We start from the raw sequence: 14,826 nt of genomic DNA on the forward strand, positions 1-14,826 counted from the left end.
GTTTAATAAATGTATGTTTTCAAAAAGCATTTTAGCCTTTACGGGGTTTAATTCTAATAACATATTTTTTCCCCCTGAAACCTTTATTTAATAAAGCCATATTTATTTATTTCATATTTTTGTTAAGACGCTGATTAAATCTTTTAAAACAATAATATTAAATTGATAAAATAAACATTAAAAAATAATACACACATTAACTACGCAGGAACAAAAAACAAAACAAAAGATAGGCTACTTCAAGTGCTGTAAAAATAAAATAAATTAAAAATAAACATTTACGGAAAGATATCCACAGTCTTTGGAGGACACCCTGTCTTTTTTTTTTTTTTAATTATCTTTATTCATGTTCAGTTATTCATCTAATAAAAGCATTTCGCCTTTACCGGCGGCGGATGTTGTGCAACGATTACATAGATGATACATCCATGAGGAAACCCCGCACATGCGCAGTGTAGCAGATAAACAATATGGCGGCGTCCGTACAGCGCCTCACGTCTGTTGGGAGATATCTTCTTCAAAGACATTTACTGAAGACAAATTCCACAAATGGGGTAAGAGCGCTGTGTTAACAGTCATGTTTTTGATACAACACCACCTCCACAGTTCACTGACAGCCGTCGGTGCCCCGCTGTGTGGAGGAAAACCTGTCGGCATCATGGCCCGACAGGTTTGTGTTTGCTAATGTCAGCTAACAAGTACGTCATGCTCGGCTTTCCCGAGATTAACTCTTAAAATAATGTTTTAACTTTAGACAGTGACATGCTGTAACACTATCGACGACACGATTAATTGAATTACCACCGGCATCTGACTGGCAACAGGTGACGTCAGTGTCCTAAAAGTGAAAAGTCATCATGACTCTACGTTTCCTGAAGAATTTGCCATAACATTTGATGCTGTACCTGCTGGTCTGTTGATGTTATGTGGAGGAGATAGTGGACCACAGGCAAATGTACACTTTGAGACAAATTGAATGTTAGGTGGTAAACATTTAACAGACAAAAAATGCATCAATAGACATATAACAAGCCAAGAAATTACAACTCCATCAGCTAAACCATTTTGGAATTGAAATATAAACATAAAGTGAAACTCAGTGTGGGCATCAAGCAGTTATACTGTGTCAAAAAAAGGAAGTTTCATGATTATACATTTAATTTACCCTGTTAATCAGGCCATCTCCAAATGTAAAGATGTTTATGTTGAACTGTAAATTCTATAATAATAATATAAGCAGGAGGTGGAAAATGTGTCGCCTTTGAATGCTGTTAAGTTAACTTCTTCTGGATAGAAGTTGGACATTTGTTTGAAACTTTAACTTTTGGGTGTGTGTAGTACAAAATAAAAAAAATAATCCTGACTAGTAACCTCTCCTCTGTGCTCCAGCTCTCTGCAGCACCACGCAGACTGCAGGCCACACAGGCCGCTCACCAGGTGGCTCTGAATGTACCTGAGACCAAGTTGACCACCTTAGAGAACGGCCTGCGCGTGGCCTCTGAAGACTCTGGCCTCAGCACGTGCACAGTAAGTTATTAAATCAGATGTTACCTCACACAGATGTGAACACACATGAGAGGACACATGCTGTTTAATACGACCATCTTACAGTGAAATGTTGTGGTACCCATGACAACCCTCAGTCATTAAACCATGTTAAACTATTAAACTGTAATGTTTAATTCCTAACTTATCCATAGTCTACACAATGTTACAGTGTAAATGGCAGTATTATTATCATTAGTGTCTCTATTTTTTATTCTTTTTCAAAACTTTATTAAGAATTACAACATCAGTATAAGAATACAGGGGCAATCTTTCAGGATATTATGTTATACAAAAACATTGTAAAGAGTACATAAATTCAATGTCTTGGTAGCTTTCATATTGATTGATTTTTTAATATATTGTTTGACTTCATTTTCAAAGATGAAAGAGTGGTTTTTGATTTGTGTAACAACATTCATGGATATGCCATTTGGCTAAATGTATAATAAGATTGATGATATAAAATAGTTTTTCATTAGTGGCTCTAAGAATTTGCAAGAACTAGCTGAGATTTAACATCAGTTGCATTTGGTACGTTATTAAAAAGTGAAAGTTTTCAATGATACACAGTATGTTGCATCACCTAAAATGTGTCCCTTTTTTATATAGTGGGACATTATGAAGGGACCCCATGTTAAATGTGGCCGTTCAACTCAGAGGATTACTTCAGTGCCTAAAATATTTACCTCCACAGATTACTGAGGTTAGACTCACCTCAGATAAATGTCTGAACTTATGGAACAGTATCAGTGTGTGGATGAAATCTGTGAATGTTCCAGGTGGGGCTCTGGATCGACGCCGGCAGCCGCTATGAGAATGAGAGAAACAATGGCACAGCACACTTCCTGGAACACATGGCGTTCAAGGTGAGAGGAACTTTGTGATTTGTCTTTATAACTGTTTCATATCACCTGCAACGGTTAAAGAGGTTTATTGTAGTTCTTGGTAGATAATTAGATTATATATCCTGTCTGTAATGATACAAAACATGTTGCATGGTTTGTTCACCTGTCTGTGTGTGTGTGTGTGTGTGTGTCAGGGCACCAGGAAACGCTCCCAGCTGGATCTGGAGCTGGAGATTGAGAACATGGGGGCTCACCTGAACGCCTACACGTCCCGGGAGCAGACCGTGTATTACGCCAAAGCTTTCTCCAAGGATCTTCCACGAGGTAGAGAACAACAGAGCAGAGCAGCTGAACGTCAGGCCCAGATGAAGAGCTCACTGAGATGTGGAAACGACCGTGACGACAATTAAATTAGACGATGATAAAGAGAATCCATCAATGTCAATTGTCGTCACAGAATTGCATATTAGATTTGATAATTAGAGGCCGAGCGCTTCCTTCTAGACGCACAGATGTCCAACAACTGTGATGCCATTTATGTCTCATTTATTATAGATGAGGCAAAAAGACCAATTTCTAAGCAAATGCACTTGAGATGTACTTGTATGTGCGTTGCAGCCATAAAAAGTCATTCTGGGAGATGAAATCACATAATTATATCAAATATTTCCTGTACCTTTTTCCCAAGCTGTGGAGATTCTGGCCGACATCATCCAGAACAGCACGCTGGGCGAGGCGGAAATCGAGAGGGAGCGCGGGGTCATCCTCAGAGAGATGCAGGAAGTGGAGACCAATCTGCAGGAAGTGGTGTTTGACTACCTGCACGCCACCGCCTATCAGACCACCGCTCTGGGCCGGACCATCCTGGGCCCCACCGAGAACATCAAGTGAGACCAGACAGTGGTTTTTAATGCACAACAGCTTTGGTTTGTGGTGATGAAGTTTGGCTTTTAGACTGGAAACTGAACATTTGTTGTTTGTGATGCAGGACCATCAACAGAGGAGATCTGGTGGAGTACATCACCACTCACTACAAAGGTCCCAGAATAGTTCTGGCTGCTGCTGGAGGTGAGAGATGTTTATATCCTCATGTTAGATCAAGATAGGTCTGATATCAACCTGTGAAATAATATGAATATTTAAAGCTGGGGTAGGCAGGATTGGTTTGAAAACAAGCCTACAGTATCTTTGACCAATCAAATCTATTCTGGTCTGGGGGTTCCTGATTGGTCGTTGAGGGGCCGGCCCTACTCTGTCCTCTAGTAGAGCCGGCCCTTCAACCAATCAGGAACTGCCATACCAAATTAGATTTTAGTGTTTTGTTTTTTTCAAAACAATATTTTATTAAGTTTTTACATATAAAAAACATACAAATAAAAATGACCAAAGCCATAGCAAATAATGTGTAAGTGTACTAAACAACAAAACAATTAAAGAAAAAACATAAATCATAATAATACAAATAAAATAGTAGTATTCATCCTCCAAAAAAATTCCAAAAAAGGTTTCCATACTTTAACAAATTGTTTTCTCTTCCCTCTAACAATATATGTAAGTATTTCCAACACAAGATATGTTACAATCTCCTTCAACCATAACTTTACAGAGGGCAATTGTATATTTTTCCAGAAAAGAGCTTAGATTTGATTCAAAGAAACTGGGAGCTGTTGGCTTTTCAGGCTGCTGCATAGAGAGACGTAGAGAAACACTGGGATCGCCCCAAACACACCTTACTGATGGCTGAACGGGAAAACACATATATATATTTCGTTTTTAAAACAAATCCTGCCCCTGCTTTAAGCAAAGTAAAAGGCTTGTGGTGAGTGTTTTGGGTTGAGGTTGTTTCTTCATGAACTCACAGCAAACCACAGTCATAAATTCATACCAAAATGAAACATCAGCCCTCAGCTGTTCTGTCTGACTCACTGGGTCATGTGATCTATATCCAACCAGGAGTTGCACAGAATGAGCTCATCGACTTGGCCAAGTATCACTTTGGAAAACTTCCAGGCAGAGGGGAAGCTCCAGAACTTCCTGCCTGCTCCTTCACAGGAAGTGAGGTAAGGTCAAGTCCTCAGACTCATGTCCACACATTGTTATAGCGTTCTCTATTGTAATAGTGTTGTAATTAACTACACAATAAATGTGTCTTGCCGCTGCGTCAGATCCGTGTGCGTGATGATAAGATGCCCCTGGCTCACATCGCCATCGCCGTGGAGGCGGTGGGGTGGTCTCACCCCGACACCATCCCCCTCATGGTGGCAAACACGCTCATTGGAAACTGGGACCGCTCCTTCGGTGGAGGCGTGGTGAGTGCTGGTGGAGCTGGACCAAAGTGACCCGGCTGTAACTGAACATTCAGTTTAGAAGACTTCCTCCAAGCTGAATAACCCAAACCCACTGCTGTGACAAGACACCACTTGTTTCCTTTTGTATTTTACCTTTAGATTGGACTTTTACCAATGTCTTAGAATGTGAGACTTTTGTTTTGACAGCAAACCTGACAATATTATATGGTATAAAGAATACAAAAACATTAAAAGCTGATACACATGGTCACACATGGTCACCAACTGACAGATTGTGAGCTAAACTGTACTTTTCTTATCTTACTATAAAGGTTTGCTCTAGTCATAATAATGTTTTTAGGTTACATTAAATTATTATATGATTATTTTGTGATGATTATGAGAAAAAGTTCATCTTATATCAAATTTATATTCTCATAAAACTGAGGAAACATCTCAGACTGATTCAGATTCTGTGTTATGGTGTGGAAATTCAGTTTTCTATCTTTAAAAAAGCAAACAGAGTATTTCTTAGTGTATATCTTTTTTTTAGTAGACATGAGCAGCAGTGTGTATGTGATGATGTAGTCCTGCTACAGTGTCCTCACGTCCCTCTTGTCCCCTGTGGGTCCAGAACCTGTCCAGTAAACTGGCTCAGATGGCCTGTCAGGGAAACCTGTGCCACAGCTTCCAGTCCTTCAACACCTGCTACACCGACACGGGGCTGTGGGGGCTCTACATGGTGTGTGAGCCCGGCACCGTCAACGACATGATGCACTTCACTCAGATGGAGTGGTAAGCACACACACATCCACTGTAGAGAGGCTTTGAAAGTGTGTGTTGTCTCAGGTCTAAATGTAAAAACAAAGAGCTCAAAGTTTGTGTCCCTGTCCCCGTCAGGATGTCTCTGTGCACCAGTGTGACGGAGAGCGAGGTGGCTCGGGCCAAGAATCTGCTCAAGACCAACATGCTGCTGCATCTGGACGGTGAGACAGAGCCACATCAGACTGGATCAGTGATAGGTGAAGCACAGCAGCACTGGGTTTCTCATGTCGATGGGTTTTCTCTCTCTGCAGGATCCACTCCCATCTGCGAGGACATCGGCAGACAGATGTTGTGCTACAGCCGCAGGATCCCACTGCCTGAGCTGGAGGCCAGGATCGATGTGAGTGGACACACTTGTTTTAGTAAAAAGAAAAAAAAAAACACTTGGAACCCACTGATTTGAATTTCTCCTTCCTGAGACTGGCCCTGTTAAATTACTCTACAGTCCCAAATCATCCTCACCTTTTCATGACCCAACCAACATCCTGTAAATGCATCATATGCTGTCGATGGAGTCCTACATGTTGTGTTGCTCCCCTTGATGATGTTGTGGGAAACAGCTGTATTGTCTTACATTTGATGATCGTTGTTCCTAAACAGGCCATTGACGCAAAGACCATCAAGGACGTGTGCACCAAATACATCTACAACAAGGCTCCTGCCATCGCAGCAGTTGGTATGTTTTTTTTAAATTATATATTACGAGTGCAATAAGTGCAACTGTATGATGATACCTTTTTTTTTGTAGTTTAAATCTTACTTAACCTGAAAAATCTGGTCTTTTCACATCCCAGGACAAGATGTTTTAAACTGTGGCTCCTGTGTTTTATGACATGGGTCTAAATTTGTTGTTTGTGTTGCAGAGCATTTTAAAATCTCAGCAGAGATATACTGAACTGTGTATAGTTTGACTTGAATCATGATTTTAGAGCAGCAGCCCTTTTTTTTTTTTTTTTTACAGAACACACTGTTAGAGCATATGGCCACACTATAGGATACGTTTCAGCTGATGATCCTCAGAGTTAATTTGAGTACAGTTATAACTGAGGTGTTAGCAGAGCTGCAGAAATAAAATGTTCCATGTTGTCTTGTTACATTAAATACAACTGGTCTGTGTCTCAGGTCCCATCGAGCAGCTGCCCGACTACAACCAGATCCGCAGTGGAATGTTCTGGATGAGAACCTGAGAGCCTGTTACCTTTCACCTGTACAGAATATCAACAGAAACACAGTATTTAAGTCTTGTCTGTAGTATTTTTTTCCTCCTTTAATTTTTTATTATAAAATAAAGACCAACACAATAATGTTAAAATAACACAGATACTATTGTCTTTTGTGGTTCTTGTCATTTTTTACTCTTGGCTGCCACTTGTTCCTGAGCAGCTTTCTTGGCTTTAACCATCTCCACCAGTTCCTGTCAGAGACACAGAGAACAAGATTAGAGCAGCAGTCAACAGCCTTATTGATACAGTAGCAGTGGATGAAATGTTAGTCATGTTGTTGCCTTTTACCCCCAAATGTGATCTCAGATATTGACGTGTTGAGTAATGCTACATCCTCATGAAACAATGATATCTAGATAGATACAAATCAAAAGCACAAAACTACCAGCTCGTCATCTTACCTTGTACCTCTTCATACAGTCTTTCTTGCTCCGTCCGGGGACGGCAGCAGCGATCTTCTCCCAGCGCTCTGGTGTGCTGACTGGGTAGGTCTTCAGGGCCTGCTCCAGAAGTTTCTGTTCCTCAGTGGTCCAGGGTGCAGCGTTACCGTCAGCAGCGGCTGGGGGAGGAAACAACACTGTTACACTGCTCTTCTCAAAACAGACACCATGACTTCAGTGATCCTGATCACAATATTGATGAAAATAATGGTGATAAGGACTCATCCTTCCTCTTGAGCTACAGACTCTGACACAAAACCTTCAACAGTAACATGTGACTAAAGACGACAGCTACAGCCACTGAGCAGCAGTACAGACACTCACAGTCAAATCTCTCTGAGGGCACAGCGTTGTCTATGGAGGGCGGCACAAAGGTGTGCTCCTTCTTGAACTTCTCAAAGGCTTTTTTGTTGATCTCATCTTTCTGCAGAGGATCTGAGGAGTGGACAGCAACAGAATTATGAGATACATATACCACAGTTAGTTGTAAATTACAATATATTTACTGAATTCCTTTATATACACAATATTTTGTGGTGTTACACTTTACTGTTGACTGACAGGAAGAAAGCAACTTCAATCCACTTGATGGGTCTTACTATTATCACTATTAATAAAAAACTGCATATTAAAAAGAAAATAAGATATAGTAGTAATTCAGAATAGCGTGACCCTGATGTCAGTCTGCAGCAGCCGTGTCTGAGCTCACCTAGTCGCTGGAGATTCTTGGCTTTGTTGATGACGTCTTTGGCGGTCCTCTTCATGCCGCTGGTGGAGTGCAAGTTCATGTAGTTGGCAATGACTTCCCATCTGTAAGAAAAATTAACAGAATTATTTGTCATTTATTGTAAAAGATTGTGGATAAAATGCAAAGCAGAGCTGCATGATTTTCCCAGAGAGAAAATCTCTTTCAACAAGACGATCTGTCTGAAATTGATTGCAGGAGTCACCAACTCAGTTAGGTCCTTTTTTCCCCCAATTAGGCTCATTTAAGAGACAGATTAGTTAAAACTGTAATTACTATAAATACATATGATACTTTCGACTGGTTTACTGAGGAGCTGTTATTTTCTTTCTTATCAGTCCTTGTATGTCCACTGTTCTAGAGAACTACCAAGCATGACTCCTCAAAATAAAAGTTACAATTAACAAACATAAAGCACTGTTTTAGAAAAAAAGTTTTTTCACTCTTTTATTTTGTAGGCAGACTTGCTTTAGAGGAAGTGTTCCCGTGAGTAACTGTTGCTGCCATGACAGATCTATTTTCACACCAGGACCAGTGAACTGACGACAGACGGAGTCAGGCAGCTGTGGTCTGCACTGTCACTCACTCTCACCATGGAGCTGTGGTAGGACTGTCACAGCCTTTTTATGATCATTTTATGCCACTATTATAGTAAAAGTCTAAACATTTTTTATATTTTGTTCTATATTTCTGTCCTGTATTTTATTCTATTTTATTATATTTTATCATATTTTATTGTGTTTTTATCTTTTACTATTGCTATATTTTATTGTTGTTTTTAATTGCATTAATCTCCACATCATTCTTCTTGCTTCACTTCTTATATATACACCTTTTCAATCAAAATGTAAAGCACTTTGAACGGTATTTATTTGCTATGAGAGGTGCTATATAAATAAAATTTGATTGAATGAACTAAATCCATGATGCTGATGTCAACAGATGCTCATCGAAATGTGGTATGTTACGTTATTATGAAGCTCCTCCAGATATCAGTTTGTGTGTCATTAAACCATAAAAGAAGAGGGCGTAACATGATGTCATTAAAAGAGGACCAGTAAAACCTCAAACAGTGGAAAACAATTAGGAAATATATAAATATATTTCTGTTAGTTTCATCCAGCTGTTTTTATATACATTAGATAAATGGAAATGATTTTAACCCTTCTACAAAATAACTGTAATCAAGTGATTATGTAACTGTGACAGGCCTGATCTGTGGCTTCACAGTTCATCTGATTTCAACAAATGTCAAAGCAGAAGTTTTAAAGGATCAACACAATAAGGTTGGTTTGTAGGACTGTGTGTGTGTACAGTATGTGTGTGTACCTGGCGTTGGTTCCAGCGGGGAACAGGTTGACGGCTTTGATGAGCAGCTGGAGGTCTTCCTCGTTCCAGCCCTTGCCCCCGGCCCCTCCCCCTCCGCTGGCCTGCTCGGCGCTGCGGGCCGCCTGCCGGGCCTGCACCTCGGCCTCCCGCTCCCTCTGCAGCTGAGAGTTCACCTCCTGCACCTGTCGCCGCAAACACCAGCACCTTAACACACTCTGACCACTATAGACATACTGTGCCGCTGCCACAAACTGAGCCAGCCCCTGCTGAAAAAACTTGATTTGTTTTGTTACCTGCTTCTCCACGGCGACCTTGCTGTCTTCTTTTGAGGCTGAGGCCAGGGTTTCATTGAGTGACTGCAGACTGGAAACACAGAGAACATCAGATACTGTTCAGCATCAGGATGTTTCTATGGTTACAACAAAGATGCATACAGAAGTGTGGCCAAAGTTATTTTTAAAATTCCTATCAGTGATGATCCTGTGGTTTTCTGTACCTGGTCAGCTCCAGCCTATCACAGAGCTTCTCCACTTCCTCCATCATTTTCACGCTGTCGGCCTCGTCGTCAGCAAAGTAATTCCAGTTCTGTGAGTGAGCGAAGAGGTGGAGACAGGTGTTAACTGAAGCAGATCTGAGGTCAGATCTCATGTATGTTTACACAGGGTGATGAGGATGAACCTTGCAGGTGGTCCTGAGTTTCTGCCTCTCCTTCTTGATGGCCTTCTTCTGGATCTCCTTCTCCTTCTTGGCCTGCTGCGCCACCTGCTTGGCCTCCTCTTCCTCCTTCTCTTTAGCCAGTCGAGCAGCCTCCAGCTCCGCCTGCCGGGCCTGTCACACACACACACACACACACACAGGAAGCTGACTCATCAACATTTGCCAGAGGGACGACACAGTAGGGTTGGGCATCGTTTGAAATTAAACAATTCTGGTTCCGATTCCACGTTTCGATTGCGCTTCCTAACAATTCTCGATTCCAATTCTTTTAAGAATGGGGCTCAAAAAAGTCTGCATGGTCTAAATGAGGGAGCACCTGAGTTATTTTCCCCACAAAATTAGATTCTATTTGTGGTGCTGGCAGATAGGGGTCTTAAATGTATGAGGCTATAGCCGACATTATATCAAATAAATATTACCAGTGTTTCCCATAGATTCATTTATTCGTGGCGGCCTTCCACAAATAAATTACATCCGCTACAAATAGATTTTTTTTGCTTTTGGTTCAACCATCTCCGCATAGCGCTCTTTCTCCGTTATTGCCGTTCACACACACACACAGACGAGCATGCATGACAGTAAAAAAGAGACTCATACGGTACGGTTTTGCATTTTGTTCCCATACTGTACCGAAAATGAACCGAACTGTGACCTCAAAACCGAGGTACGTATCGAACGTGATTTTTTATAATAAGGCAGCACTATTATGAAATAAGAAAAATTATTTTTTAGCAGATGACGACTATATCAGCTGGAATGGTCATTTTTTCACTGGTAAAAATGTGACAACACTATTGGTGCTAACAATGCAAAACAATGTTGTGACACATTTACCTCCCCCCCCCCCCCCCAAAAAATGCAGCTCCAGTGTTTTGGATCTTGCACTTGGTCATTATTTTATTTGAATTGCTGAATCTCCGTACAGTTAAACCTACAATGTTTGTCTCCAGCTGTTATCAACTGAAGCCTGATCATATTGACTCCATTGTTGTCTGAACACAGTGGAAACGCCTCAGTCAGTGAGAGTTACATGTTGCTTCAGCCATCAACACACACGTGCTGTGGTCCAAACTGATTCTACAGCTTTGTCCTCTGGGGCCAGTGATTCACGAGGACACCATTGTGTTGACTTTGTTAAGGACTGATCTTGTTGCACAGCGCTTCATTGTTTTTTTTTTTTTGCTCTTTTGTGTCACAGGAGATGGAAATATAACACAAACAGGCTAAAGCTGTTAAATTGTTTCAATGAATTGAATTTTCGTGTCATATCCATTTCACATCAGTCACTCACCTCACCAGGAGTCAGTGATGTGATTTGTTTTGACTTAACTAGAAAATGTAAGATATTAACATATACGACAGCAGCTTTTGATCATGTTTACTTTGGTCGGGGGGATAAATATTTTTCTGAAGGGTCACATTCACCTCCTACTCTTCTAGTTCAACTCCACCTAATCCCACATTCTCCGTCCTGCTGCAGGAAACACCAACGCACCAAATGTGGATTAAGCTCCTGCTTTAAATATCCAGCAACAAGGTCACTGCTTCCTCCTGAGGAACGCCGACTAAAAGCTACAGCGTCCACATTTACTGACAGTTTTGAACACATCTAGCTTCGTTTTGTTATCAGGATGATGTGTCGACACGTGTCCAGTACAGACAAGCTGTAGTGTAGTGTCAGGTGTTGTGTGTTAGGCGACACTCACTCTCTCCTTCTCCTCCTGCTCTCTCTTCTTGGCTTCAACTTTGGCCTTCTTCTCAGATTCCTTCCTGGCTTTCTCGTCGTCTTTGAACTTCTTTATTCTAGGGTCGCAGCTGTAGGCAGTGTCTGCAGAGAGATGACACAACCAATCAATGTTGCTCATGTGCACCAGTGTGTGACCTGTGTATGTTTTCATATTGCTCTGGTGCAGCTTTGTGATGTTTTATGAGATGTTGCAGTGTGTGTGTCGGCTCTGGAGGACTGTACCAACTAGTGTTCGTATTCTGTTCATCTCCTCCTTCTTCCTCTGAGCTCTGGAAGCTCGATTCTGCTTCTCAATCCACCTCCTCTCGTCTCGACTGCATGGAAAAAACATGTCAGTGAGTCGGTGAAGTCAGAACATGTAGAGGTGGATGTGTTTCAGTGGTCAAGATGATGTACTCACCATTCAGCCTTTTCCTTCTCCTCCTCATCCAGGTATGAGAATTCCCTCCATGAGTCAAAGTTATACCTTTAACAGGAAGAAAAGAAGCCCATCAGTTAGTTTTCTTCTCTTATTTGTTTTGCTAAAATGTGAGAAAAAAAAACGTTCCACTTACCAAAAAGAGTAAAAATTATCCACTTCTTCAAAAGAAGACTCTGCAGTTCCCATTTTGGGCACGTGCTTTTTGGAAGACCATCTTGCATTTCTATCAAAAACGGATGTAAACACTTCGTAAAAGTTTTCTTTGCCTTCGCTCTTTGAAGGCACGGTGTTGTCGAAGGTGGGGTCTACGCTGTCGAAGGCTCTTCTCTTCACGGGGTCGGACAGCATTTCTATAGCTGAGGTTCAAACAGACACAGAGACGTGAGGTTCAGGTCCTCAGATGTGATATCAGTGTTGATGACAGGAGCAGCATCGTCTACCTTTAGTTATACAGGTGAAGTAGTCGTTGTCTCCTTCTACAATCTGCTCTCCTGCCGCTTTCCTCTTGTCAGGATGGTGCTTCAACACAATCAGTTTGTCTGTTGAGAAATGGCAGAGAATGAGACCAAAACCAACAGAAGAGAGAAATTAATCTATAAGAGCAAAAGGAGGAGGAAGAAACACTTACGAGCAGCTTTGATCTGTTTCTGTGTGGCTTTGTACCTCAGGTGTGGAAGCCCGAGGACGGCATAGTGATCCTGATTCTGACGGGTGACAAGACAACGAGGAGGTTCAGAGACAGGTGGACTGACATGTGCTGGTGGTCGCATGGTAAATGACTGACAGTAGTTTAGTTCAAATATACAAAGCAAAGTTTCATAAAAGACTGTTTATACAAAATATTTATAGTTTTAGTGACACAAGGTCTTGGTGCTTCTTGTCTCCAAGTGTCACACCTTTCAAACACTGGAAGGAACGCTGCAGAGATGGAATAAGTAAAGCAATCAATAACTCCTTATTCCCTAACGGTAGTGTCAGATTAGTATTAGTAATGCATCGGAGCATCGGTCAAAACTTATGCCACAATTATAAGTCAAGGGCCTGTTGTACAATTTTCTTCCAAGTTTAGGCTTCCTTAAAATAAAACGTTTGCAGAAAACACCCTTAACTCTTTTTCCCCCCACAATGATGCCTCTTGCACATCGTCTTATTATCTTCTGGGAGACGCCTGTGTCATTTCCAATCAAGAAAAAACTTGTTGGTTGAATAAAAGTAACTTTAAGTCAAAATTTGCCAGGGGTATGAATCATTTCAGGCTTGACTGTATGTATGTAAGGTTTTCTTGGTCTTATATTTAAAATCTGTGCAACTGTGAAACACAGAAGGCCTTAGCAACCGAATTAAGGGAGAAAAAAAAAGTTCTGATTGTATACTGAGTAGCTAGTGGGCATTATAACAATTTCCTATGCACGTCATCTCCCCCCCAGCTTCAGAGTGGAGACAGTGATTTATGTGACTGAAGTCTCTGATCTGGACTGTCTGATACCTTCCAGTCTTTGGGGTCGAGCGTGCGGAGCATCGGGTACTCCTCCAGCTGAAACTCCTCATCCTCCGACTCCTCGGACGACACCTCCTCTTCCTCCAGCTCCTGGAAGGAGGTCGAGGTGTTCCTGTTCCTCCTCTTCACGTAGGCCTCGAACCACCGGCCAACCGGCTCCACCTGCACCTGCACAGAGGCTGAGGGGAGAGGAGGAGATGAAGGAAACCATGTCTTTCTGTCACAGTGGCTGTCTCATACCAATTTCCTAGTCACTTGGATGATATAATTGCCTTAATTGTATCTACAATTTATTTTTGCTTCATCATGAATCATCATTATAATCACCCACACAATTGTTAACAACATTAAGTTATATTATTCTGATGCAAACACTCATTAACACATGTTTGCCTCTGGCTGTGTTTAAGGGTTAGGTCTCCTGTAGTGTTGCTGTATCTGAGCACTGAACCAGCAGAAGGTACAACAGGTGTCCACACATTATGCAACGTCCAGCGCTGCCAACTACTAGATGTTTAGCCAATGACATGAGCTAATAAATCACTGCAGCAAGTGCAACCATGAGTGGGCAGCAGCTAAATGACAATATGCTAACACGACAAAAAAAAACAAAAAAACATTAGGAAGAAACCGAGAAATTAAGAAAATACAGAGAATTTTCTAGACTTTTAATTAGCTGGTAGTATTAGCTTAGTGAAAGTGCTGTGTGCTTTTTTTAGCTGAATGCTAACGAGTATAGCAAGTGTTGGTATAAACCAATGGTAGCCTAGCTGGCTGAGTGACTCTGGCCTCTCCTCCGTGCTTACCGGCAGTGGCGGCAAACACAACCGTCTCATCCCCGTCGAGCGCTTCCAACAACATCTTGGTTAGACGGGGCTAGGCGGACATTCAACTGCTGAAACAGTCAAGTGAAAGCTTTGTAAAGTGCTCAAGTTTGTGGCCCGCTCACTGACACACCACATGGGCCTCCCTTTACCGCTGCCAATCCGGGAACGAGCGCCGCTGTTACGCCGCCGACCGCTCCGTGTTGTCACGCGGTCCCACACCGACACAGTTCCGTAGAGGACCGCTTATTCGGCTGTGTGTTTTTTTCCCGCACGTAATATTTGTTTAAATAGCAAATACAAAATATATTTAATATTTTTGAGGTATAGAAGTGTCTTACACGTGAATAAAATATTTTTAGTTTTTTTTTCTTTA

General features: G+C 41.6%; 2 protein-coding genes across 2 annotated transcripts; one reads left to right on the plus strand and one right to left on the minus strand.

Moving 5' to 3' along the window:
• The first annotated feature begins 431 nt into the window (after nt 1-431).
• On the plus strand, nt 432-6,803 carry pmpcb (peptidase, mitochondrial processing subunit beta). The gene is made up of 13 exons (XM_083999803.1): nt 432-554; nt 1,390-1,527; nt 2,328-2,414; nt 2,588-2,717; nt 3,082-3,280; nt 3,382-3,461; nt 4,347-4,453; nt 4,559-4,702; nt 5,316-5,476; nt 5,582-5,667; nt 5,758-5,846; nt 6,107-6,182; nt 6,629-6,803. The coding sequence occupies exons 1-13, from the start codon at nt 471-473 to the stop codon at nt 6,691-6,693; spliced, it is 1,446 nt and encodes a 481-aa protein (XP_083855929.1). The 5' UTR covers nt 432-470; the 3' UTR covers nt 6,694-6,803.
• On the minus strand, nt 6,694-14,647 carry dnajc2 (DnaJ (Hsp40) homolog, subfamily C, member 2). Its single transcript, XM_083999802.1, has 16 exons — nt 14,433-14,647; nt 13,615-13,805; nt 12,757-12,832; nt 12,569-12,667; nt 12,262-12,484; nt 12,108-12,173; nt 11,930-12,021; nt 11,667-11,788; nt 9,922-10,071; nt 9,740-9,828; nt 9,537-9,606; nt 9,244-9,425; nt 7,879-7,979; nt 7,494-7,604; nt 7,131-7,288; nt 6,694-6,920 (listed from the first exon to the last, which is right to left on the minus strand). Exons 1-16 carry the CDS (start codon nt 14,485-14,487, stop codon nt 6,852-6,854), a joined length of 1,854 nt encoding a protein of 617 aa, XP_083855928.1. The 5' UTR covers nt 14,488-14,647; the 3' UTR covers nt 6,694-6,851.
• Between the last annotated feature and the right edge of the window lie 179 nt (nt 14,648-14,826).

This window comes from Trachurus trachurus (genome assembly GCF_905171665.1).
Source record: "Trachurus trachurus genome assembly, chromosome: 23".
Lineage (NCBI taxonomy): Eukaryota > Metazoa > Chordata > Actinopteri > Carangiformes > Carangidae > Trachurus > Trachurus trachurus.

Bases quoted from the DNA above. Each gene is read 5' to 3' on its own strand.
- pmpcb (XM_083999803.1), top strand. From the start codon at position 471: ATGGCGGCGTCCGTACAGCGCCTCACGTCTGTTGGGAGATATCTTCTT. The intron at 4,454-4,558 runs GTAAGGTCAAGT...CCGCTGCGTCAG, and splicing joins GCTCCTTCACAGGAAGTGAG to ATCCGTGTGCGTGATGATAA. The intron at 4,703-5,315 runs GTGAGTGCTGGT...CTGTGGGTCCAG, and splicing joins GCTCCTTCGGTGGAGGCGTG to AACCTGTCCAGTAAACTGGC.
- dnajc2 (XM_083999802.1), bottom strand. From the start codon at position 14,487: ATGTTGTTGGAAGCGCTCGACGGGGATGAGACGGTTGTGTTTGCCGCC. The intron at 12,174-12,261 runs GTAAGTGGAACG...TTCCTGTTAAAG, and splicing joins GATAATTTTTACTCTTTTTG to GTATAACTTTGACTCATGGA. The intron at 7,980-9,243 runs GTACACACACAT...TTTTTCTTACAG, and splicing joins CCCGCTGGAACCAACGCCAG to ATGGGAAGTCATTGCCAACT.